The sequence below is a fragment of the Oryctolagus cuniculus genome, chromosome 19 (genome assembly GCF_051225735.1).
Source record: "Oryctolagus cuniculus isolate XC-2025 breed Fujian yellow rabbit chromosome 19, ASM5122573v1, whole genome shotgun sequence".
NCBI classification, from domain to species: Eukaryota; Metazoa; Chordata; class Mammalia; order Lagomorpha; family Leporidae; genus Oryctolagus; species Oryctolagus cuniculus.
Genome location: NC_142885.1, coordinates 56,678,881 through 56,703,779, shown reverse-complemented (window position 1 = coordinate 56,703,779; position 24,899 = coordinate 56,678,881). Strand labels below are relative to the sequence as shown.

At 54.8% G+C, this 24,899-nt stretch overlaps 2 protein-coding genes across 3 annotated transcripts in view; both read right to left on the bottom strand.

Annotated features, from left to right (window-relative positions):
* The window catches only part of ABCC1 (ATP binding cassette subfamily C member 1 (ABCC1 blood group)), a 131,908-nt gene that overhangs the window by 105,674 nt on the left and 1,335 nt on the right, over window positions 1-24,899 (bottom strand). The window lies entirely within an intron of this gene.
* LOC100346102 (uncharacterized) lies at window positions 1,083-21,578 on the bottom strand. Its single transcript, XM_089321925.1, has 4 exons — window positions 21,519-21,578; window positions 17,159-17,253; window positions 16,918-16,922; window positions 1,083-1,945 (listed from the first exon to the last, which is right to left on the bottom strand). Exons 1-4 carry the CDS (start codon window positions 21,576-21,578, stop codon window positions 1,458-1,460), a joined length of 648 nt encoding a protein of 215 aa, XP_089178051.1. The 3' UTR covers window positions 1,083-1,457.

Here is a 24,899-nt window from a genome sequence, read left to right as displayed (position 1 = left end):
GGAGACGGCTAAGCAACCACGGATGTATGGGATAGTCTCTCCCCAGCCCCCCAAACGGCTACTGGGTGGAGAGACCCTATAAGCACAGAGCCCCGCCCTGCCAAGTGTGCGGTCCACACTCCCCAAACACACTCCTTTTCAGGCACTGAGCTTTCAGCTCCTCATTAGGGGATGCTGGGTGAGCAACGCAACCTCAGTTTCCACCTCTGTAAAGTGGGAATACTCAAGACTATGCAAATAGGTGTTTCATGAGGCCCGGACCAACGCACACCTTAGGAACTCAGTAAACAGCACTGCTCTTCACCCCGAGCTCTGTCCCTCCCACAGCCTCCAGCCTCAGAAGTGACCCCTTCTTCCACTCAGTGAAGGTGGGCCGAGTCCCTCCTGCGTGCCTGTACCAGGCTGGCAGGCAAGCAGCCCCACAGCCCCAGTCCCCAGCAGCAGGCTGTGGGACTGTCCAGGGCAGGGGGATCTGCACCTGGACATTAAGGTGGCACTAAGGGTCTTGGGATGGGGACACAGGCTGGGATGAGCTACAAGTGTCCCGTGGACTCTCCAGGGTATCACCTGGGGAAAGATAAAGACAGGCAGGTCGGAGAGCCAGGGGGGGCTCAAGAAACAGCGCAGCTGGGCTAGCAAGACAATGGCTCTGCCCCAAGAAATTCCGCAAGGACACCAGCCCAGCATTCTGGACTTCTGGCCTCCAGGTCCAGAAGAGAACATACGTGTGCTGGCCAAAGCCACTACGCTCTGTGTTTGCTATGGCAGCCACAGAAACGGATGTGGCAGGCACTAGAAACAGCCGACGGGGAAGCAAGGCTGGCTTCCGGTACTCACACCTGTTCATGCCTCTGCAGCCCTGCCCAGGCCGAGTCCCAGCCTCAAGGTCAGTCTGCATCTGACAAGGCCCCTCTGTGAGCCCTAGGCTCTGCGCTCCATGGACACTCCTGATTTTTCTGCTGATTTGATGAAAGGCACAGAGACAGAAATCGCTCACCTGCTGGTCCACCTCTCCAAATGCCTGCCACAGCCAGCACTGAGCCAGGCCAAAGCCAGGAGCCTGGAATTCAATGTGGATCTTCTTTTTTTTTTTTTATTTTTAAAGGGGGGGTAGAAATATTGCTTTATTGGAAAAAACTACTGTCATGTTTTTTTTTTTAAAAAAAAAAAGTCCCAATGAGCATTCAAAAAGAAAGCACATACGCTTTCCACAGGAATAAGGACAAAGAAAATGGGGTGATGACTGCCCCAAATGGTGTTTCCTAAGAGAAAAACACTAACATTCAGCCTTTCTTCTTCTGAGGCACGGTAAGTGGGCTACACACATCATAAATAAGATCCGCTTACTTTATAAGGAGAAGAACTGAGATCTCCTTTTTGATGCATATTAAATACATGTATAAAATCCACTCTCTGATCAAGATGAGAAAAAACATCAGTCTTCAATTTTTCAATTCTCATGCAATGAAATCCAAAGGTCTGTTGAATCCACCTCTTCGGTTCATATACTGCCGGTACTTCCTCTTCTGAGACACATTTATGGCATAAGCATTTACAGAACCATCTACCTTCTTCCCTTTGGTGGAGTCAAAGGACGCAAACCCCATTAACTTCATCATTTCTATTTCTTCCTCTGTTTTGCCTTCCAAGTCCTCCTCAGCGTTCTGACGTTCGTTGCTCTTTGCTTCTGTTGTTTCCTTCTTTTCCTCATCTCTTCTTTCTTTGAGCCGAGACGGGGAAGGAGAGGTGGATCTATGTCGTCTTGGAAATCTGGAGTGTCTTCTGTGCAGAAGTTGGGAGCAGCTCCTTCTCCGGTCTCTATCCCGTGACCGGGACCTTGCCCGGCGCCTGCGTTCTCTCTCGCAGGATGTGGACCGGGACCGCCTACGTTCCCTCCGCGGGGAGCGGCTGCGGCTGCGGCTGCCACCCACTGGGAGTCCCACTCCTCCTCACACCGCCCCGGAAACAGCTGTGCAACAACTTCCAATGTGGGTCTTCTAAGTGGGCGGCAGGAACTCGTGCACTTGAGCCGTCACCGGCTGCTTCCCAGGCTGTGCCTTAGTAGGAGGCAGGACTCAGAAGCGGAGCAGTCAGCGCTGGAAGCAGGCCCTCCGAGATGGGTGTGCAGGTCCCAAGCAGGGTCCTGACCACTGCACCAGACGCCCCGGGCACTCCCAGCCCTTTCTGAAACACCGTCCACATCCGACGGGGGGCTGCCCCGCAGATGCTGCCCGAAGAGGGGAGCCACGGACAACGGAAATAGGAATTCACTCGAATTACAAAATGTGTGTGTGGGTGTATGCGTGTGTATGCATGGGTGCCGTCTATACGTGTGTATGCATGTGTATGCATGTATATGTGTATACATATGTACCTTCTATGTGTGCATGCGTGGATGCCTTCTGTGTGTGGGTGTGTATGTACAGGTGAATCACTCTGCCTCCCTCTCCTTCCCCACACACAGCCCATTTCTGAATTTCTTATGGATCCTTCTCAAAGTCTTTGTGCCAATCCCAAAACATTTTCACCAGTCTCCTTCTTCACACAAGCGGTATCACGCCAAACAAGCCAGCCGACTGTATCTAGATGTTGTCACTGCAAATTTGGAGCGTGGGGACAGGCGTTAGGCACGGCAGTCCCTCTTGGGACACCCATATTCCCTACCAAGGTGCCTCGTGCGAATTCCGGCTGCATTTCCGATCAAGGTTCCTGCCTCCCAGGCGGGAGATCCAGACTGAGTTCTGGGCTCTTGGCTTTGGCCCGGCCCAGCCCCGGCTGTCGTGGGCATTTGGGGAGCGAACCAACAGTTAGGAGCTCACATGTGCGCTCATTCGTTTCTGTTTCTCAAATAAGAATTTTTTAACACTTGGACCTCAGAGGCTGTTCCACATCAGTACACAAAGCACAGCCTCTCTCCCCACTCCCTTGGTGCAAGCAGGAAGGTCCTGCACTCACCCAGCCCCTGGGGACCGGCCGCCACCTGGGCAGCTGCCAGGATTCTGCTATTCCAAACAATGACACAATGAATTCCCTTAGAAACTGCTTCTTAAGCTAAAGGAAACACAGTCAGAGCCTGACTCACACACGCTAATCTAATCTCTAATCGGGGGCTTGGCTTAAAGACTGCTAAGCTGGAGGGGGCAGGAAACAAGGACACAGGCCCTGGTTCAGTCTGATCACCTGCAGAGCCTTAAAAAGAAGGCTCAGTGCCCACCCAGGAAATCCTACGGGAATTTAGTCTCTCACGTGTCACAAAAGGAAGGTGGACCCATTTCCAGGGGTTTACAGCTCTATAAACATTACTGTGGGGCCAGCACTGTGGCGTAGCAGATAAAGCCGCTGGCTGTGCCGCTGGCATCCCATATGGGTGTCGGTCCAAGTACCGGCTGCTCCACTTCTGATCCAGCTTTCTGCTGTGGCCTGGGAAAGCAGTAGAGGATGGCCCAAGTCCTTGGGCCCCTGCACCCGTGTGGGAGACCAGGAAGAGGCTCTTGGTTCTGGAAAGGCCCAGCTCCAGCAGTTGAGGCCATCTGGAGAGTGAACCAGCAGATGAAAGACACTAATCTCTGCCTCTCTAATAAATAAATAAATCTTGCGGAAAAAATTACTGTGTAGCTATCATTGCTGTATACTGTTGAAACTTTTTTTTTTTTTTAAGATTTATTTATTTATTTGAAAGTCAGAGTTACACAGAGAGAGGAGAGACATCCGATGGTTCACTGCCCAGATGGCTGCAACGGGTGGAGCTGCGCCAATCCGAAGCCAGGAGCCAGGAGCTTCTTCTGGTCTCCCACACGGGTACAGGGGCCCAAGGAGTTGGGCCATCTTCCACTGCTTTCCCAGGCCACAGCAGAGAGCTGGATGGGAAGTGGAGCAGCTGGGACTAGAACCGGCGCCAATATGGGATGCCGGCGCTTCAGGCCAGGGCGCTAACCCACTGTGACACAGCGCCAGCCCCATATACTGTTTAAACTTTGATAAAACAATGGAAAAGTATCTAAACGTGCACCGCCCAAGAAAGTAATCAGCAGTTATTGAATGCTGGCAGTTTCCAATGGCTTGATCTAATTGTTTAATTTCTAAAAAACTTATTCAAGAGATAGAGATGCAGATAGAGAGGGACAGACACACAGAGTTCTCCCATCTGCTGGTCTAGTCCCCAAACGTCCACAAGGGCTAGGGCTGGGGATTCAGCCCAGGTCTCCCATGAGTGGCAGAGAGACAACTGCCTCCCAGGATCTGGAAGTCAGGAAGCTGGAGTCAGGAGCCACAGCAGGAACTGACAAGGGTAAGTATTTTATACCTTGCACAGCTACTCTGCCCCCACTCTGGCAACCAAGGCTCTCGTCTCTCCCACTCCCCTCCCACTGCACAGTACCCAGGGCCAAGTAGACACTCAGCAAAGACCTGCAGAACCAGCCAATGGGCACACAAAGAGCAGACAACATTGTGGTCCCTGTGCAGGGCCCGTATTTTGCCCAGGGTTAAGAACATAGAGACGAGCAGGTGGATGAGAACGTGCCAACAGTGACGACAGGGATGCAGGTGCAGCTCCAAATGTGCTGCAGGCCTCAGAGCAGTTAGTTTCCTTGGGGACCACGGGGCATGTGAATCACGGCCCAGCAGGGCTCTCAGGAAAAGATGCACACGTGCACTCACACGGCACATGGTACATCACGAACACAGAGGAGCTGGCACTCAGCACTGCAGGTTAAGCCCCTGCTTACAACACTGGCATCTGGACCAGCGCCAATTCCAGTCCTGGCTGCTCTGCCCCTGATCCAGCTCCCGGCTAATGCAGCTGAGAAAGCAGCGGACAATGGTCCAAGTGCCTGGGCCTCTGCCACCCACATGGGAGACCCAGATGGGAGTTCCTGACTCCTGGCTTCAGTCTGGCTCAGCATCGGGTGTTGCTGCCATTTGGGGAGTGAACCAGCAGATGGAAGATCAGTCGATCAGTATCTGCGTCACTCTTTCAAATAGATCAATCTTTCTAAGACCCAGGGTCATTCTGACAGGAAGCAATTTTCATCTTCGCTGTGAAATACTTCCCCAACAATCAACAAGCACACAGACAACAGTCCATCACTTCAGTAAGATGAGACATCATCCAGACGTGGATTCCTTTGTATTTGTTAAAAATCTGTCAGTGCAGTGCCTTTTCCCATTGCCATGTCGCCCACAACCTGACTAAGTATTCCCACAACCCAGGGTTTCTCAGCCCAGCACCCTGACACTTCAGGCCGATCACTCTGTCCTGTGTGCTCACTGTACAAAGCTTAGGGACATCTCTGGCCTCCACTCCAACCCCACCCCATCAGCTGCCACAACAAAAATGACTCCAGACTTACCTGATGTCCCCTGGGGCACTCTCCCAGCTGAGAGTCACTGCCTTGACCGCTTCCCCAGGCCCCCCTCCTGCTCCCCAAACTACTGACCCTGAGGTACCTGCTGCTTGTATCTGGACTTCACCCAGACACCACCCTGAAGGAGCTTGGGGTCCTGAATGCGAGGCAGGACAGGAACCTACACAGCTAACACAGAAGATTTTAAAAGCACAAAAGGTGTGACAGGTTATGTCGCGACCTGAGACACCGGCATCCTGAATTAGAGAGCCCGTCCAAATCCGGGTGGCTCTGCTTCCAATCCCTGCTAATGCACCAGGGAACGTAAGCTAACAATGGGCCCCTTCCACACATGTGGGAGACCCGGATGAAGCTCTGGGCTTTGGGCTGGCCCAGCCCCAGCCATCGCAGCCATTTGGGGAGTGAACCAGTGGACACAGGGTCTGTCTCTCCCTCTCCATAACTCTTCCTTTCAAATAAATAATAAATCTTTTTTTTTTTTAAAGGCAGGAGATGTCCAGAGAAGAGAAAGGGGTTAATTCACAAAGCAAAGGAGGAAGTGGGGTGGAGACAGGGATGACACCTGCCTTCCAGAGATAAGGCTGGGACGAAATGCACACATCCGATGACCTCAACTGCACCCCAACCCTTCCAGCTGGGGGAGGAAGCTGCTCGGGGGAGTAAAGGGGGCGGGAGATGGCCCCGCCCAGAGGTGTTACAGGCAGCCAGCGGCCGCTCCACCAGCGGAAGCTCTGGTCTTTATTGCCACTTGGCAGGTCAGCACAGGCTTCCTGGAGGACGTCCAACGCGAGGCAAGCTGACGGGTCAGGATGCTAAGACGCGTGGGCGTGGGCGTGGGCATGGAGGAGGGAAGGACAGGAATATGGAGAAGGAAGACAGCGGCCAGCGTGCTCAGGGCGGCAATTACACTCCAAAGTGGAACCGAGGGGCTGGGACGCCCACTGCCCCCCCGAGTACCCGGGTTCCATCCCTGGCTCCGGCTCCTGCCAAGGCACAGCCTGAGACAGACATGGTGGCTCAAGTGGCTGAGTCGCTCCCCTACAGAGGATACCTGGACTGAGTCCCTGGATCCAGACTCCAGCCACTGTGGCCACGTGGGGAGGGAGGGGGTGCACCGGCAAAAGGGAGCTCACTCCCCACTCACTGTCTCTCCCTGTTTCTCTGATCCACAAAGAATGAAAGGAGGCCCAGGTGACAAGTACAGCCCAAGGCCAGGCTGTAAGTGCGGGGACAGAGCTTCCCTCAGGGGTTCCCATCAGGACACTGTTTGAGCTCCCCGGAAAATTCTGCACCACCCACATGCTGCAAAAGCTCCTGGGTGTTGTGAAACCCAGGGAGCACATTTCTCTAACTCTCCTTTGAAGACAGCTAAGAACAGGAGACTAGAAAAACCACTGGCATCCTGAAGCACCCCCTTGGGGACGCCCCAGTGCCCCTGTCCCGAGGGGTGGCCTGGCACACACCTCTCCCATCCTGAGGTCTCTTCCAACTGCGGCCCTCCAGACACGGACAGGGAGCGAGGCGGTGCTGGGAGGAGGGGCACTCCCACTTCCTGGCTGTGTGGCCTTGGCAGAGTCACCCCACCACGCGGACTCCCAGTGTCCGGTGGAAAGAGTAATGCCGTCTCCCAGCGGCTCTCGCCAGTGGTTGCCAGGGGGTTGAGTCCACTGCTGCTACTGCCACCATGGTGTGACTGTTGCTCCAGCCATCACCGCTCAGTCAGCAGCCCACGAAGCAACACGCCGAGATGCTGAAGCCCCCAGAAGACCTATTTTTTCAATCTAATCTGTCTCACTCCACGATCAGCCAAGAGACCCCTCTGGCCCAGCCCCCTGGGTCCTCCTGTTGTTGCCACTGACCCGGGAAGCACTCATGACAGATGATGTAGGACAGGTCACTATGGTGGCCACTGTGGACACACCAATCACCATGGCAGGGAGGTGCTGCACAGCCAGACCTGAGCCAGCTTCGCCACTGCATTTCCCCAGGGCAAATCACACAAGCTCTCTGCGCCTCCTCTCCCCAGCTATAAAATGGAAATGACACACTATCAACATCATAGGGCTAGGATTTTAATTTATTTCTTTTATTTTATTTGAAGAGGCAGAGAGAGAGATTGATTGATCTTCCATCCGCTAGTTCACACTCCAAACACCCACAAGAGCCAGGGCTGGGCCAAGCCAAAGCCAGGAGTCAGGAACTCCATCTGGTTCTGCCATGTGGGTGGCAGGGACCCAGCTACTTGGGCCATCATCTGTGACCTCTCAGGGTGTGCATCAGCAGGAAGCTGGAATTGGAGCAGAGCCTGGACTGGACCCAGGCTGACAGGGGACACCAGTGTCCCAGGTGGTGGCTTAACTAACCCTGCACCAGAGGCGCTCTGAGAGTGAAATCCAAGTGGTACTTACAGTGCCTGGGGCCAACACCAGCACGCGAGGGTCACTCACGGCTCCCAGCACCGCAGTCTCACCAAGCCCTATGAGGCACGGTCATGCCAATCCTCACAAGGCCCTTCTCTCCCCGGCCTCCTCCAGACCCACCCAGCTGTGCCCTCCCCGGCCCCAGGACCTCCTGTGGCCCATGCGGCTCCTTCCCACCTACCCCACAGTACAGCCTCAAACGCCAGGGGGAGGAGAGGGGGTTCCTGCCTGGCCCTCTCCCCCTCGGGCACCATGACCAAAAGCTGCCCATCCCCCTCAGCACCTGTGTGCTCATGGGGCAGCACAGAGCCACACGGCCAGGTTTGACCCGCTTCTGCCGCCAACTAGCTGGTGCCTTCACGTCTCTCGCGGCCTCCTCTGTTACCACGGCCGCTGCTTCCCAGGGTGGCACTGAGAGAGCTCAGAGCAGTCCCAGGCACAGTCCCAACTGGTGACCGTCTCTCCCTAGACTTCTCAGGGTCTCTCCTTCCTGTCCACTGGAATTTCCCCAACGCCCATCTAATGCACCTGCTGCTACGGGAGGGACTCGGCCAATGAGAGAAGGGGCGCACCAGTCCACCTCGGGAGCAACCCAGAGCACCTGCAGGGTAAGGCCTGAGAATCCACCCCCACCTCTGACCCAACCAGCCCTGCTTAAAGGCCAAGACCAAAAATAGCCCGAGCAGCAGCAAGAGGAACTGGGAGTACAAGCTCGACCGCTCGCGACAGCAGAACCAGAACAACTCCCAAGCCCAGAGGATCCAAGCGAACCGGGCCAGGGATCTCGTCAAAAACTGAGTCAGTGGTCTGGAGCCCGATTCTGGGGCCTCCTTGTTCACGCCCACGTGCAGGCACCGGCCACCTATCTGGGACTCCCATTCTCTGGCCCACACGCAGCGGACAAGTGTGGAGCACAGTGGTTAAGTCGCCCCGCGGGACGCCCGCCTCCTCTATTGGAGTGCCTGGTTCGCGGCTACTCTGCTTCTGACCCAGCTTCCTGCTCATGCGCAGCCTGAGAGGCAGCAGGTCATGGCTCACGCACGTCAGTCCCTGCCACCCCCACGGGAGACAGGGATGCAGCTCCTGGCTCCTGCCTTCAGCCTGGCCCAGCCCCAGCCGCTACAGTCAGTGTGGCCATCTGGGGAGTGAACCAGAGGACGGAAGAGCGAACTCGCTCTCTCTCTTTCCACCTCTCTGTTGCTTTGCCTTAGAAATAAATGAAACCAATCTTTAAGCAGACGACGGGAGGGTCCGTCTCCTTGTCCACAGATGGCTTTTCAGGCACTCACGCCTTCCATGCACCAGCTTACTGAATCCCGGTTAGGAGCCACTCCTGCGCCCCTGGCTACACAATGGGAAACTCCCTGAGCCAGGCCAAGGAGACCACGGCACACAGAGGACTTGAAGCTAACCAGGGCCACTTCGGAGCCCAAGCTGGAACTACGTCAACATCCAGGGCTCTCGGCACCACAGTCTGCTTCCTGATGCTCAGAGTTCACCTCGGATGAGGGCGGGGACCGCCGTGTAACAGCAGAGACGAAGCTGATCACTACACAAGGCAATGCTCTAGCGATGTTAGCAACGGCACTGCGCAGTGAAAGGACTAGCGCGTTCACTGTGCACCGAGCTACGACCTCGTTCAGTGAAGGCAGATGCCGCTAGTATCTCCACTCTGCACACAAGAGGATGGGGGCCCAGAGAGGCAGGCACTGGTCTGAGGTCACACACACCCCGCAGGCATCAGAGCCAGGATCTGCAGCAGCGCTGCCCTGGCTCTGTACTGCTTTTGTTCCTGCAAACCTGCACACAGCTGTGCTCATGATTCAGGGACAGTGGACTTCACCCTCGCCATGGTGCGCGTCCCCAGCACTTAGCGCAACAATACTGGACCAGCATCCAGAAGAGGAAGGAAGGAAAGTGGGAGGGAGGGAAGAGCAGGAAGCTACCACTGCACTGTGCTCTTCCCGTCTCCGTGTCACTGACACGGGTCTGTGTCCCGCCAGCAGCCCCCGCTGCAAACACTGCTGGCCTCATCTTCATAGGCAAACATCTGTAAGATGGGCACGGAGCACACAGCTGCTGGCCTCTCGGATGCCATGAAACGTGGCTGGGCCGACTTCTCCGAGCTGAATGCGCGGTTTCGTCCCAAGTCTCCAGATCCCAGGAGGAAAGTCGAAAGCCATGCTAACCCTTGGAGAAAGGCAATTGTGTCCTCCCCCACCCCCTCTACCCCTCTCCCTCTCTTTCTCTTGTTACACACACACACACACACACTCTCTCTCTCCCCTCCACAGCAACTCAACTGCCTTCGCTAGGATGCCGAGTGGAACCGTCAGGGAGGGTAGACTACCTGGCCAGGCCAGCTCAGGCAAAGCTGCCAGAGACCAGACCTCTGATCCCCTCCGCCCGCCAGCTGCCTTCCCATCTCCATCGAGCGCATGCCTGGGCCGGGTTGTTTTTGCCAAACCCAGGCAGAGAGGAGGCAGAAACACCTCCTCCTTGCCAAAGCATCGCCCTTTCCAAAGGCCACGCTCACCAGGAGGCCACAGGCCCCTCCCGCCCTCGGGAGAAGCGCCCTCCACGACACGGGCCTCTCTGTGTCAAGCACTCGCACTCGGCTCGCCTGGCAAAGGGGGCTCTGATTTCAACCCCTGCAGCCTCACGGCCCAGGAGCTGCCCCCTCACCAGCCACGAGGGGCACCTCAGGAATTCACACCCACATTTGCAAATGTATTTCTATCCACTCGAAAGGCAGAGAGAGAGAGAGATCTCCTACACACTGGTTCACTCCCCCACATGCCCACAGCAGCTAGGGCTGGACCAGGCCAGAGCCAGGAGCTTACCCAGGTCTCCCACGTGGGTGGCAGGGACCGGGGCAGCTAAGCCACGATCTGCTGCCTCCCAGCATGCACACTCACAGGCAGCTAGAAGTGGAAGCGGAGCCGGGACTTGAACCCCGGCACTCAGACGCGGGCATCCCAAGCAGTATCTTAACTGCCGCGCCAAATGCCTGCTCCCACACAGAGATGGCGTGAGGACAAGCACAGGACTGTGGGAGACCTGAGGATCATCTGTGGGAACAGAGATTGACCGCCAGCTGGCCGCCACCAGACACAGGCACTGCTGCTGTACAGTCTCGCAGGGGAACCCCCGATTACAGATGGTGCCGAGTCTCCCGAGGGGACCCCCGATTAGACAGCGGTGCCGAGTCTCGTGGGGGGACCCCCGATTAGACAGCGGTGCCGAGTCTCGTGGGGGGACCCCCGATTACAGACGGTGCTGAGTCTCGTGGGGGGACCCCCGATTAGACAGCGGTGCCGAGTCTCGTGGGGGGACCCCCGATTACAGACGGTGCTGAGTCTCACAGGGGGACCCCCGATTACAGACGGTGCCGAGTCTCCTGAGGGGACCCCTGATTAGACAGCGGTGCCGAGTCTCGTGGGGGGACCCCTGATTAGACAGCGGTGCCGAGTCTCATGGGGGGACCCCCGATTACAGACGGTACCGAGTCTCATGGGGGGACCCCCGATTACAGACGGTGCCGAGTGTCCTGGGGGGACCCCCGATTACAGACGGTGCTGAGTCTCGTGGGGGGACCCCCGATTACAGACGGTGCTGAGTCTCACAGGGGGACCCCCGATTAGACAGCGGTGCCGAGTCTCCTGGGGGGACCCCCGATTAGACAGTGGTGCCGAGTCTCATGGGGGGACCCCTGATTACAGACAGTGCCGAGGGACTGGGAAACAGCAGCACTGCCTAGAACAAAGAGGCCGCAGCCCAGGCCGAGGTTTCTCAACTGCAGGACTACTGAGGCTTGGGGCCTGCCGGTCTTTTGCTTTGGGACGGGGAGAGGGGCCGTTCTGGGCACTGTATGGCATTCAGCACATCCCTGGCCTCTACCCACTACCTGTCAGCACCAACTCCCTCCCCTGGCTGTAACGACTGGCAAGCGGACAGCATTACCCAGGGTAAGAACCCCACCCCGATCTACAGGACTTGCAAGTGTCTACGAAAGGCCCAGCATTGTAGCACAGCAGATTAGGCCTGGTGCCTGCAGTGCCAGCATCCCATATGGACACCGGTTCAAGTCTCGGCTGCTCCCCTTCCCAACCAGCTCCCTGCTGATGCACCAGGGAAAGCAGTGGAAGACGTCCCAAGTCCTTGGGCCCCTGTACCCATGTAGGAGACTCCGATTGGCGTTCCAGCCTCCTGGCTTAGGCATGACTCAGCCACGGGCATTGTGGCCATCTGGGAAGTGAACAAGCGGATGGAAGATGTATTTCTCTCTCTGTCATTCTGCTTTCAAATAAATAATAAAATCTCTTTAAAAAAAAAAAAAAGGATCTTTGTTTCTTTGAACAGCCTTCGCCATTCATCGGTTCCACAGCCATGGATTCAACCACAGACTGAAGAGATAAAAAAAAAAAACCACACACACACACACACACTGTGCCAAACACATACAGACTCTTTTCTTTCTCACTCCCTAAACAACACAGTATAACAACTATTCCCTTAGCACTGACACTGTATTAGTTATTGTAAGTAACCCGGAAATGTCTTAAAGCATATAGGGAGATATTCTTAATTATGCAAATATTATGCCATTTTTACATAAGGGCCCTGAACACCTGCTGGTCATGGTACCCAACGGGCGGCTGGGACCGAGTCTCCCGGACACTGAGGGACATTCTGTTCTCTTTAACAGCTACCAGGTGAACACGTGAATGTGACCAATCTGCAGCTTCACAGATATTCCAAATAAATCTGGGTATAAATTTATTAAGGTTTAAAAACTTAAAGACCACTAAGAAGTAGATACCCCTTGCTGTCTTACTCAACAGCTCGCCCAGCAGCCCTATTTCTGACTCCCACTTGGGAAGCAAAAAGCCAGTGCTCACTTTTCCTGCCTGCCTTGTACCCAGACATGAGTCTGCAGTTCAGGAATAAGGACTGGCTGGAACGACTGGACTTCCTACAATTATGGACGAGGCTGGTGTGATCCTTCCCCATTCCTGCCCTGAACATACATGCGATCGACAGAGCTGCAGCAACCATTATGAGGCCTTGAGGAAGACCTCAGCCCTCACGCCACTGGAGTGCTAAGCCAATGCCAGCAACTACCAGAAGTAATCCAACTCCCAACATTTTTTTTTTTAATCATTATGTTTAGTTCACAGAGGAGGCGGATGTCAGGCTTTCTGTTATCAAAAAAAAAAAAAAAAAAGTTTATTTTACTTATTTGAAAGGCAGAGAGACAGACAGATCTTCCACACACTGGTGTACTCCCCAGATGGCCCCAACAACCAGGGCTGGGTCAGGCCACAGCCAGGAGCTGCATCCAGGTCTCCCACACAGGTGTGCAGGGTCCCAAGCCCTCAGGCCATCTTTCACTGCTTTCCCAAGCACATCAGCAGAGAGTTGGATCAGAGGTGGGGCAGCTGGGACTCGAATGGGTGCCCCATGAGATGCCAGCAATACAGCCCCAGCCCCAGCCCCAGGATTTCTATTTCTTGACGCCAAATGTTAGGACACTGCTGGGGACTCCACCTTCCGTAGCTGGGCATCTGGTTCAGGACCTGGCTCCTCCACTGCCAGCCCAGCGCCCTGCTGCTGACGCATCCTGCGAGGCAGCAGTGATGGCTCCAGTGGTTGGGTCCTTGTCACCCATGTGGGAGACCCAGGTGCAGTTTCTGGCCCCTGGCCTTGGCCTGGCCCAGTCCTGGCTTTTGTGGGCATTTGCAGAGTGAATCAGCAGATAGGAGATTTCTGTGTTTTTGTTTTTTTTTAAAGATTTATTTATTTGAAAGAGTTACAGAGAGAGGTAGAGATAGAAAGAGAGGTCTTCCATCCACTGGTTCTCTCCCCAAAAGGCCGCAGTGGCTGGAGCTAAGCCGACCTGAAGCCAGGAGCTTCTTCCGGGTCTCCCATGTGGGTGAGGGGCCCAAGGACTTGGGCCATCCTACGCTGCTTTCTCAGGCCATAGCAGGGAGCTGGATCGGAAGCAGAGCAGCCGGGACTTGAACCGGTGCCCATGTGGGATGCTGGCTCTGCAGACAGGGGCTTTAAACCTCCGCACCACGGCACCAGCCCCTGCGTGTACGTTCCCATATTCTCTCTCTCCCTCTGTGCCTTTCAAACAAAATAAAAATAAAAACATAAAAACCCAAAACCTCTTACCAAAGTGACACAGTACGACACGCATAAAGCAGAAACTAGAATTGGTTTAGTCACTGGTCCTTTCTACGGTGCTTCCAACGCCCCTGTCAGAATTCCTGGCTAGGCAGGTAGGCGGGGAGGGGGAGCAACCAAAACGTCCTGGAGGAGCCAAGCTCCACAGGTCCATTGTCCTCCTGCCCGCTTCCATCTGAGCTCGCAGCCACGCTGGCCTTTGCTGTCAGGCTGGGGCATCTGCACGTCCTTTATGCGCTGCCTAGAACACGCTCACCTTCTGCTTTCGCCTATGTAGCAGAAACTGCTGGCTGCACTCCAATATCCATTCTCCCTCAGCCACTAGTAACATAATCAGCTGGGCACGCAGCTGTCCAGAAAGGAAACTACATTTCCCAGTCTCCTTTGCAGATACATGCAGTCAGGTGACCGGCTATCAGCCAATGGGATGTGAAGAACAGAACTGTGGGCCACCTCCGGGTCATGACCCTCCTTCCCCCTCCCAGCGGTTCACAGGGGCACGTGGGGGTGCACCATCTTGGTCTGTAGAGGGCAGCACCCCAGGACAGCAGAGCAAAGAGATGGGAAGAGCCTGAGCCTATAACCATCTCGAGGACCACAATGTCACGACAGAGAAGTTAGCTCATACACCTTAAGCCACTGTGTCACATCGCCACATCCAGACAATCCCTGATCATAACTCCCCCACTCAAGGGGCCCTCTTCTCCATCCAGCCACCCCAAACCGTCCACCGCAGTGTGCCACCCAGCCCCTCCCACTGCACTCCACGGTTCTGACTTTCTGCCTATTTGCCCACTCAAGGAGGGCAGTGAACCAGACACTGCACGCCTCTGGATTCCCAGCACCAAGGCCAATTACAGGAAACCTGGGGGATCCTCCGAGGCTGTGGACAGGACGGGCCCCGGCCCAGGTACTGACCCGGCGGGGGATCTGGCGGGATGAGGATGTCCACTCACCCAAGCCCGGCCTCAGCTTCTCCCTGGGACCTCCGTGCACTCAGAGGTGAACAAACAAGGCTGGGAGCAGCCCCCTCAAGAGGGAACAATTATTAGCCCAAGTACTTCACTAGGTTCCCATCTGCGTTTCATCTCCAAGTAAACTATCTGTTGATTCAGAAAAATGGGTCGGATCCAAGATACGTGAGCCCTGGGAGATAGGGTGAGGAACGTGTGCTCATGGGGTCCTGTTCACGTCTTCACAGGGTGCTACGCATCCAGGATCGGTGGGGAAGCCAGACTGAGCGGGACAGCACCTGCCAGCAAGATCAACCCTAGCGGAGTGGGAAGGTGGAGAATCCTCAGCTTTTCCTGTGCTTAGATCCACACCTCACCACGCCATACTGCACCTCGACCACATCAGAGACCGAGAAAAAGTCCTGCTGGCTAACTCACTCACCACCGTGCTTGCAGTAACAGAAACCCTGGAACTTCCGAAGCACGTGGCTGTCACAGCCCAGCTTCGTGTGTGTGCCATGATTTGGGTGGCGAAGCAAGCTTCCCTAATTCTCAAGTGCAGATAAACCCACAATGTGAATTTCCCCACATGTCAATCCCACTTCAGAGCTGACCCTTGATACTCATTTTGTCCAAAACCCTCCTGGGCTTGCTGCATCCAGACCGGGGCACTCTCTACAGGGAGACTCCCTCCAGCCACAGCTTGGATGAACCTAAACTGCCACAGGTGCCCTGCCGTGGGGACACCCGGATGAATCAGGCCACCCTGAGGCGAGTCCTCTCTCCAGTCCCTGCCCACACCAAGGGCAGTGACCCAGGCATGGGCAGGGCTCTGCCTCCAACATCAAATCTCAGGGGTGACAAAAGTAAAGGGCGGCCCCACAGCGCTGTGGCATAGCAAGTGAGGCCACCGCCTGCATCCCATATGGGCGCTGGTTTGAGTCCCGGCTGCTCCACTTCCAATCCAGTTCTCTGCTATGCCTGGGAACGCAGTGGAAGATGGTCCAAGTCCCTGGGCCCCTGCACCCACCCACATGGGAGACCCGGAAGAAGTGTCTGGCTCCTGGCTTCGGACTGGTGCTGTTCCAGCCTTTGCAGCCAACTGGGGAGTAAAGCAGCAGAGGAAGACTCTCTCTCTCTCTCTCTAACTCTGCCTTTCAAATAAATACATCTTCAAAAAAAAAAAAAAAAAAAAAAGTGGCCCCGCTGAACTGCACTGCAGTCTCTCTCTTCCAAATACATAAAAGAAAAATTTAAAGCATTAAAAAAAAAAAAAAAAACCCTACCATAGTTCCGCACAGGGATCCAATCTAACACATGCCTTTCCTACAGACTGTGGGTTAACAAATTAGAGAGGCCTTAGCAAAGGGCTCCCAGATAAGCCACCCTAATTACAAGCACCAGGTCACCTTTCCCAGTGCCGGATACCTCCAGCCTCCACAGGCCATCCAGAGGGAACCGAGATGGGCCTGTCACCAACACGCACCATCCCAGAGACACCAGGCATCCTCAGACGCTGCTAGGAGAGAGAGTAGGGCCAACCCTTTTTGGAGAAACACACAAGGCAATAGCTAGAGCGGAAGCTTTTCAAATGCTCTGAGCTGCGCAAGCCACTCCTGAGAATATATTCTAAGGAAATAAGCCAGCAGGTGCTGTCGCCATGACATGGCCATTGCAATGATTATCCTAAAATGGAAAAACCCATGACCACGCAAAGGTCAAACCACAGGTCCCAATTACAGTCCACCAACACGCGGGCAGGTTGATCGACATTTAAAGGTGTAATTACCAAGGTTCTAGGAGGAACCTGGGAAAGTTCCTACAGCAGTAAATACAGACACAAAGTTATGAGGGGGTCTGTGATCTATAAACACAGCCCTGCCGAACAACACGCAAACGTGGACCAGACTGGAATGTTAACATGGCAACAGACAGGAGAGAGCCCGTGAAGCAAGTACCTGCAGCCTGGAGACCGGAGATGCTCACCTGTTCTGCAAGGCAGGAAAGCGGGCAGGGGGCGGAACATGACGGCCAGCGCAGACCAGCCAGGAGCTACCAGTGCCACACAGGAGTGGCCAGGATGAGCGAATTCAGGTGGGAGTGGGCAGTGATGGAGAGCCCTGATGCAGACTGCACGCTTCCCACCAGCATGTAAGTTTGATGCCGGGGGGTGTGGCTGAGACAACCATCGGAACTGGCAGAGAAGCGTATGAAGCAATACACAGACCCATGAGACAGAGCGTTCCGAGGCTCTCTGTCCAGGGAGATGGTGGTGCGCTGGCTGCCCCTCCGCTGAGCATTGCCGAACACAAAGAATTCATCCTGTGTGGAGAACAGGAGACTCGGGCTGGTGTCACGGCACAGTGGCTCAAGCCGTCACGTGGAACACCAGATAGTCCCGGCTGTTCCGGCTCCCTGGGAAAGCAGCAGAAGAGGCCCAAGTGCTTGTCCAAGTCACTCCCATGGGAGACCTGGATGGAGTTCCTGGCTTCAGCCTGGCTCATCTCCAGCCACTGTGGCCATTTGGGGAGTGAACCAGTGGACAGAAGATTGATCTCTCTCGCTCCCTTTCTCTGCCTTTCAAATAAACCTTTAAGAAGCCTCTTTAAAGGGAGGAGGCAAGGGGAAGTTTTACATGTAATTCCATCTAAGAAATGACTGAGGATTCGTCCACTCCAGAAATGCACTGATTTGTAAATGACTGAACTCCGTGGTGAGACAGTTTTTCTCCAGCCCTCCCAACACATGTCCTGGAGCTGGTTTGCTCCAGTGTATCCGCACACACGACCTTTGATTTTTTTCTTTATGTTAAAGTTCATGTGTTCATATTTGATTTTAAGAAAAAAGTATTTGCAGTAAAACGTGATAGACAAAGGACCCCTATAGACCGACAGCCTGCGGATCAACAGGAAGGAGACAAACCCTTCTACGTACAGCCCAGGAGGACACAGAGAGACACGCGCAGAAGACACAAGCCATGGGGGAAGGTGCTGCAGGCTGCTCAGCCTCTAACCACAGGGGAAATGCAAACGAAAAAAGATTCGTCACCATGAACTCAACAAGATTCAGCCGAGGTCAGTGCCGGGAGGGGCTGGGAAAGGATTTGCCACCACCTTTTGGGAGCATAACCAGCCCACGGGTATTAAGAATAAAAACTGGTATCATTTTGGCCCGTGTACAAGAAATGTTTACTAGAACATTGCTAGTGGAACAAAATATAAAATTCAACGCCACCAACGGTCATTGACAGGAAGTAGCTGAATTAACGCCAGCCGGTCTCCGACTGAGTGTCTTAGACAACTATTACCAAGGAGTCCTGAGATTCTGGGGGAGTGACGACAAGGGCATGGCGAGTGAAAACAGCACAGTCATGATTATCATCCACTTTGATTCAATCAAGATGATTACAGAGAGGAATGCAAGAATACTGTGGTTACTGCTTACCCCCAAGAGCAGTAGGTCCAAGTTTAATTTAGATCTCTCTATACTGCTTGTGTCCTTTTTGTAGTCAGAACACTCTACATGACTCAAGTAAAAGTTTATGTGGAAAAATTGAATCAGAATAGCAAGATAATGAGTAAAGTGTTTACACATTGTTAAATCATTGACTTTAAAGCATTTTTTAAAATAGGGAAGTGAAAAAAATGTTTAAAATTTAAGCACATATTTTAAAAATTGTAACAAAACCACTACTTAGGTCTCCTGACTAAAGCCCTCTGGAATGTAAGGTTTAACTGGGCAAAATCCCTCTCAGAGGGAAGCTCTGTGTGCTGCTGGCCCAGGAACCCAACAGGTGCTTAATAAATGCTGGTGGGTCCAGTGGACCTGGCAGTTAACTATCAAACTGAAAACAGGGATCTCTCATCGCAGACCCGTGCCCCGTGGAGGCTCATCCTGCTGGGTCAGTTACATCTGTTTATATACATGTACACACAGCGTCCAAGAACATGTCACTGCAGCATGTTCAATCACGCCAAAAAAAAAACCTCCAAACAACCAGCCACCAAGAGGGGCCTGGTGAACAGGCAAACTGTGGCGTGCAAAAAAAAAAAAAAAAAGGCTTTCCTTTCTTCTTTCGATTTGCATAGACATAGAAAAATCAAGACTGGTTTTTTGAGTGAAGAGCACAAGATACCAAACAGTATGTAGAATAGGAACCCATCTGAGAAGGAAGTGAGATTATAGGTACACACACATCCGTGTGCATATTTACAGATTTTTATGCACTTGACTCTTTTTCTAGAAGGATCATCGTTAAAGTCTACTGCAGACGGAGGGCAGAGGCAGGAAGTTTTCGAATGTTCAGTTTCCCTTTTATATTCTCCTAGAGTGTTCACCATTTTTTATTTCATTTACTCGAGAGGCAGCGAGGGAGACAGAGTGAGCTCTCCTGGCCCTTGGTTCTCTCCCCAGATGCCCACAACAGACAGGGCCAAAGCTGGGAGGCCTGAAATGCAACCCAGGAACCCAACCCTGTGAGCCACCAGGGCTGCCTCCCACAGTCTACATTAGCAGGTCAGGAGCCAGAGCTGGTTCTTCAACCCAGGCGCGTGGGCGTCCTCACGGTTAGGCAAAACACCTGCTCCCCGCTCACCCTTTCCGAAGTAACAGCAACTATCAAAAAGTCGGAGTGCAAGGCTTTCCTCATGCAAATCAGTCAGATCAATTAATTCAGTAACAACTATTTTTAAGAGAGTTGTCTAGTAATCTGCAAAAAATCATCGCAAACTCGAAAGAAGGCAGTTTATCGTCTTCCGGGCTGTGAGAAGCCAAGGCCCCCGGGGCGCGGGGAATCCCACGGAACCACCCAGGAAGCTCGCCCTACAGTTCTCAGAGATGAGACTCGGATACACTTCATCTTAAAAAGCAAAGACTCGGGGCCGGCATTGTGGTGCAGAGGGTTAAGCTGTCGCCTGCAACATCGGCATCTCCTGTGGGCGCAGATTCAGGTCCCCACCGCTCCACTTCCCATCCAGCTTCCTGCTAATGCACTTGCAAAAGCAGTGGAAGATGGACCCAGTGTTTGGGCCCCTGCACCCTCATGGGAGACCCGGATGAAGCATCCAGGCTCCTGGATTCTGCCTGGCCCATTGGTCATCACAGCCATTTGGGGAATGAAGACAGATGATCTCTCTGTCTCTCCTTCTCTGTCTCTCAAACTCTTGCAAATAAATAAATCTTTAAAAAAAAAAAAAAGGCAAGTCATTCAAACATAAATGGATCCAAGGACTCCGCCCTGCCAGGCCCCCAAATCCCTGTGCCAGAGCCCTATGCGTTGTGCAGAGCACTCCAGCCAAGATTTTTATGAGACCAGGCTCAGGCTCTGTGGTTCCTGGGAGTTCAATCCCATGATGCTCTGACCACACCGCACCTCGAGGACTGTTCCTTGTCCCCGGTCCTGCCGCAGCCAGCTTTGCCTCTGAGGCTTCGGGTCAATGTGACACCCTCCGAAAGGCCTTCAGCATACATGTCCTCCATGTGGCTCGCCACCTGACCTGGTGCTCCCCGGCTAGGTCTTCACAGCACTGACCACAATGTGCAGGCGTGGACCACGGTCTTGAACCACCACACTAAGGTTCTCCTCCCTGGGAAACTCGGGCACTTGCTAAGAGCCCTCCCATGAGGGGCCTTCCCCAGCAAGGAGCTACCTTGAGGGCAACACAAAACACAGCCAAGCTCTCCCAGAGACTCGGAGCCAGGAGGGGGAAGTCGCTGGAAGGTTCCAGGAGGCCAGCCTGGGGCTGCCCTCCTGGGGCCTCAACACCCACTGGCCAGGCCTTGGCAACCTCCCCAGGAGATGAAGCCCACAATTAAGCCAAGGGGACACTTAAGTAGCATCTCCACTTTCTAATTGCGCTCTAGTCCGGGGCGGGGGCGGGGGCGGGGGCGGGGTAGTCATAAATGCAGGGGAAAGGCTTCAAAGAGTCTTTGCCCGCCGAGACCCACCGGTCACACAGGCGCAGCGGCTCCTGCCCTTGCTAAGTGGAGTTTAACCTCATTAAGCTTCTCCAAGGCAACCCCAGTAAGCCAATTAGACTACAGGTTCAACAGCCTAGTCTCCTAGGGAAACGCAGGGATGCGAGACACAAGTCTCGCCAGAAAGTCCTCCACATTCCTTCTCTGCACCGACAGCTGTGGTGTCACCTGCCCTGGGGACCCGGGGCAAGGTCTGGCGGCATCTTCAGCTGTCACAGAGGAGGTGCTCCTGGAATCTTGGAGGGGCAGAAGCCAGGGATGCTGTTACAATCCTGAGCCCCAGGACAGCACCCACACCCCCGACCCAGGAATGCTCAGCTGAGAAAGGGGGTCCCGCCCCAGCCGCACCCCTAGCCCCACGGTCTGGCTTCCTCAAAAGCCCTGCCCGCCTCCTCCCTGTGCAGCCTCCACACTGAAGCAGCAGCTCACCCCGTTTTCCTGCCAAGCTGGGTGCACCTGCCCCGGGCCCCTGGGGCTCTTCCCATGACCCCAACCCCTGGCTGCGGTTGCCAGGGCCAGGCAAGCTTTCATGAACTTCCATTTGATCGACCATTAAAATCTGATCAGGAAACAAGGCCTCACCCCGCCAGGAAGATTCAGAGCCAACCTACCAATGAGATGCCTGCTTCCAACTCCTCGGGCAGGGAGGCAGTGACCACGAGCTGACCCATCCCCTCCTGCCACCACGACCACATGGAGCCCGGCCATGGTGGCGTCCGACCAGCAAGGCAGAGAGGCCCCAGTCGTGACGTGGAGTACGGGTGGGTTTCAAAGCAGGAGCTGTGAGGCCAAGGCCAACAGGGCCAGGGGGGCTCCGTCAGGGAGGAGGCAAACCGGCCAAGCACTATTTGGTGCCCCGAGGAAGGCTGCCACGCCGAGGACCGCGGCCTGCAGCGGCCTGTTCTGTCGGGGGCGGCCCCACTGAGCACCAAGCAGCCCCGGAGAGCTCGGATCCTCGCGTTTTTCACTGAGGCCAGACACCAGCTGTTTCTGCGAACTCTTCCAATCAGTAAATACGGGGAATTCACAGAACTGAAATGAAGCTAGGCCAGCGCCCAGGAGGGCCAGATCTAACTGCCCAGTGTGGAGCGCAGACCTCAGCTCCTATCAGGAGGTGACCAGGGCTGCAATGAGACTGAACGGCTGCACGTGGGCACTGGCACTCTGAGCATCTCACCCCACAGATGAGCGCCCACCTCCTCCTCAGGACCTCTGCAAAGAGGCTCCGATCCCACCCGAAAACCATGCGTTCCTTCAACGTGGGCAGACTGAGTACCAGATACCGGGCCCAGTGCTGGGAGCTCCTGGCTTTGGCCTAGACCAACCCTAGACATTTTGGCCATTTGGAGAATGAACCAGCAGATGGGAGATACCTCTCGCTCTCTCTCACTTGCTCGCTCTACCTTTCAAATAAAAATAAATCTTTTTTTTTTTTTTTTAAAGACTTGAAGGTAAGGAGACATTCCAGGCAATGGAAACAGCGAGTGCAAAGGCCCTGAGGCAGGAGCCTGGCAGGGCAGCCAATGTCATCGCTGGAGCAAATTAAGACAGAAAACAAGATATGGCCAGAGATCACTGTGAGTGCTTCCTTTTTCACCCCGAGGGGATGGGGAGCCCCGGCAGGCACCTGAGCAGGAGAGATATGCCCTGTTTCTCAACAGCATCCCTCCAGCTGCTGCCCTGGGACTAGACTGCAGAGGCCCGAGGGTGGAGGGAAGGCCGGCTTCAAATCCAGGGATCAGCTGACAGTGCCCGGGGCCGCTGCGGGGAGCTCCGGCCCTGAGAAGCAGGCAGTGTTGGACACTTTGTGAAGGAAAGGAGGACAGCACTTGCTGACCCATGAGATACGGAAAGGGAGGGCAGATGGGAGTGGAGCACGCCCCAGTGTCGGCCTGTGTCTAGGAGGGCCGGGGGAGGGAGCCCCGGGGTCCTTTAGGGACACAGTAAGCTGGGGCTGCCAGGGATCAGCGCCGCCAACAAATGCCTGTAAAGGGGCTTTGGTCCCCGACCAGCACGCTCCAGAGGTGAGACGCCTCCAGGACTAATGACAGAGGAGCTGGAGGCCTCCCAGGAGTCTCAGCCCAACAGGTTGGCGAGCTGTGGCCAAGGGCAACCCCCTGGGGGACCCCGAATCCCCTCCCCTCAGAACACGACCCTGGGCCTCAGGCTCAACAGCCGTCCAAGGCAGGGGCCAAGGTCCCTTCCCTCCTTCACAGGCTGCTGGGAGGCCCCGAGGCAAGAGCAGGCGTCACCACAAGAGGAATTTCTAATCGCTCCTAAGACAGTCTTCTTCCCCCAGACCATGGCCGCTTAGTCCAATGATCGGGGGCTTCCTGGGCTGGAGGAAGTCCCGGGGCACCTCCAAGGCAACCAGCAGCCCTGGGACCGACTCACTCCACAAGCCAAAGCCCAGGACCTTCTTCTAACCATCACTGGAACACCAGCCTCAAAGCCCCTCCATCACCCCCACCCACCCAGGGACAAAGCAAGCCAGGGCTTTCCATTTCCATAACAAAGTTCCTCTTTGCTCGCACACGCCCAGGCTTTTGCTGCTGTGCAGGTGGTAAGTCAGCAAGGCCATTTCTCTGTACTTGTTTTTCTGGACATTTCCTGAGGGCTCAGTGGCAGATACTGGCCCAGGGACACGGTAGATACAGTCCCACAGGGGCCAGCTCCCTTGATTTCTAACAGGAGTCAGGCATGCATGGGGTGGGGGTGGGGGGCAGGTGCGCAGCCCCACAGCTGAAGGGAGAGGGAGTCCCCGGGGAAGGACAAGGACTTCGGCACAAGTTCATCTTCGGACCTGGAACGATGGCAACCATCGTTTATCTCTCAGGAAGGCAAAGCCGAGCCGCTGACACACGAACCCGTGTCCCCTTCACAACAACCCTAAGAGGCTGTGCCCATTTTATAGATAAGGAAACCGAGACCCAGGCCCGGCTGCTTGCTCCGGGTCACAGTTATGCCTCCTGGCCTTGAACAAACAGAGAAGCCGCCTGCTTTCTAGGAGGCTTAGATTCCCCTGCTGCCTACCCTCAAACTCTGGTCCTCCAGAAACTGGGCCATTCACGAAGTCTAGGACTTCCGAGGGAGGGAGGCAGAGCAAGTCTGCAAGGCCAAAGACTGGGGGAGGAGAGGGGACCGGCCAGATTGAAGGTCAGCTACCACTCAGCCGCAAACAAAACCCCACACCTGTCAACTTCTTTAGCCAAAGTCCTCCAGAGAATAAAAACACAATCACCCCCAACCCCCAGCCGTTCCACTTCTGATCCTGCTCCCCACTAACGTGCCTGGGAAAGCAGCAGAAGATGGCCCAGATCTCTGGGCCCCTGCACCCACGTGGGAGACCTGGATGAAGGTCCTGGCTTCATCCTGGCCCAGCCCTCACCAGTGCGGGCAGTAAACCAGTGGATGGAAGACCTCTAACTGCCTTTCAAAGAAATAAAATCTCAAGCACACACACACAACTGGATTTCTTGGATGACCACATTAAGCTAAACAGGGGACACCCCCTACGAGACTCACTCGCCATCGACGGCCAGTTGCCACTAATAAAACAAATCCTGACACAGAATGCCACGTAGGGCCACCTGCTCTCCCTCTTCCTTTTACTTGGCATAAAATGGACACCAGAATTCACAGCCAGGCTCCATCAGACCTCCATGTGGGACCTGGCAGAGCTGGTCTCCCTGTGACGGCCCCTGAGCTAAGCAGGACACAATCCACAGGTCTGCCTCTGTCTGCGAACAAGAACCCACGTGCAGACAGCTCCCAACACACCCAGACCGGGAACCCGAAACCAGCATGCGGCTGGCTCCCAACCCCGCAGCAAACTGCAACCTGGCTACCTTCAGGACAACAGATGTGGCCAAGGGCATGCAGCTGCCTCAGCCCAAACGACACCCCCCCCCCAAAAAAAAAAACAAAAAAAACACACAGCCTGCCAGCAAGGTCCTGAGAGCACCCTGGCCCACCCCCCGCAGCCTGCGGGG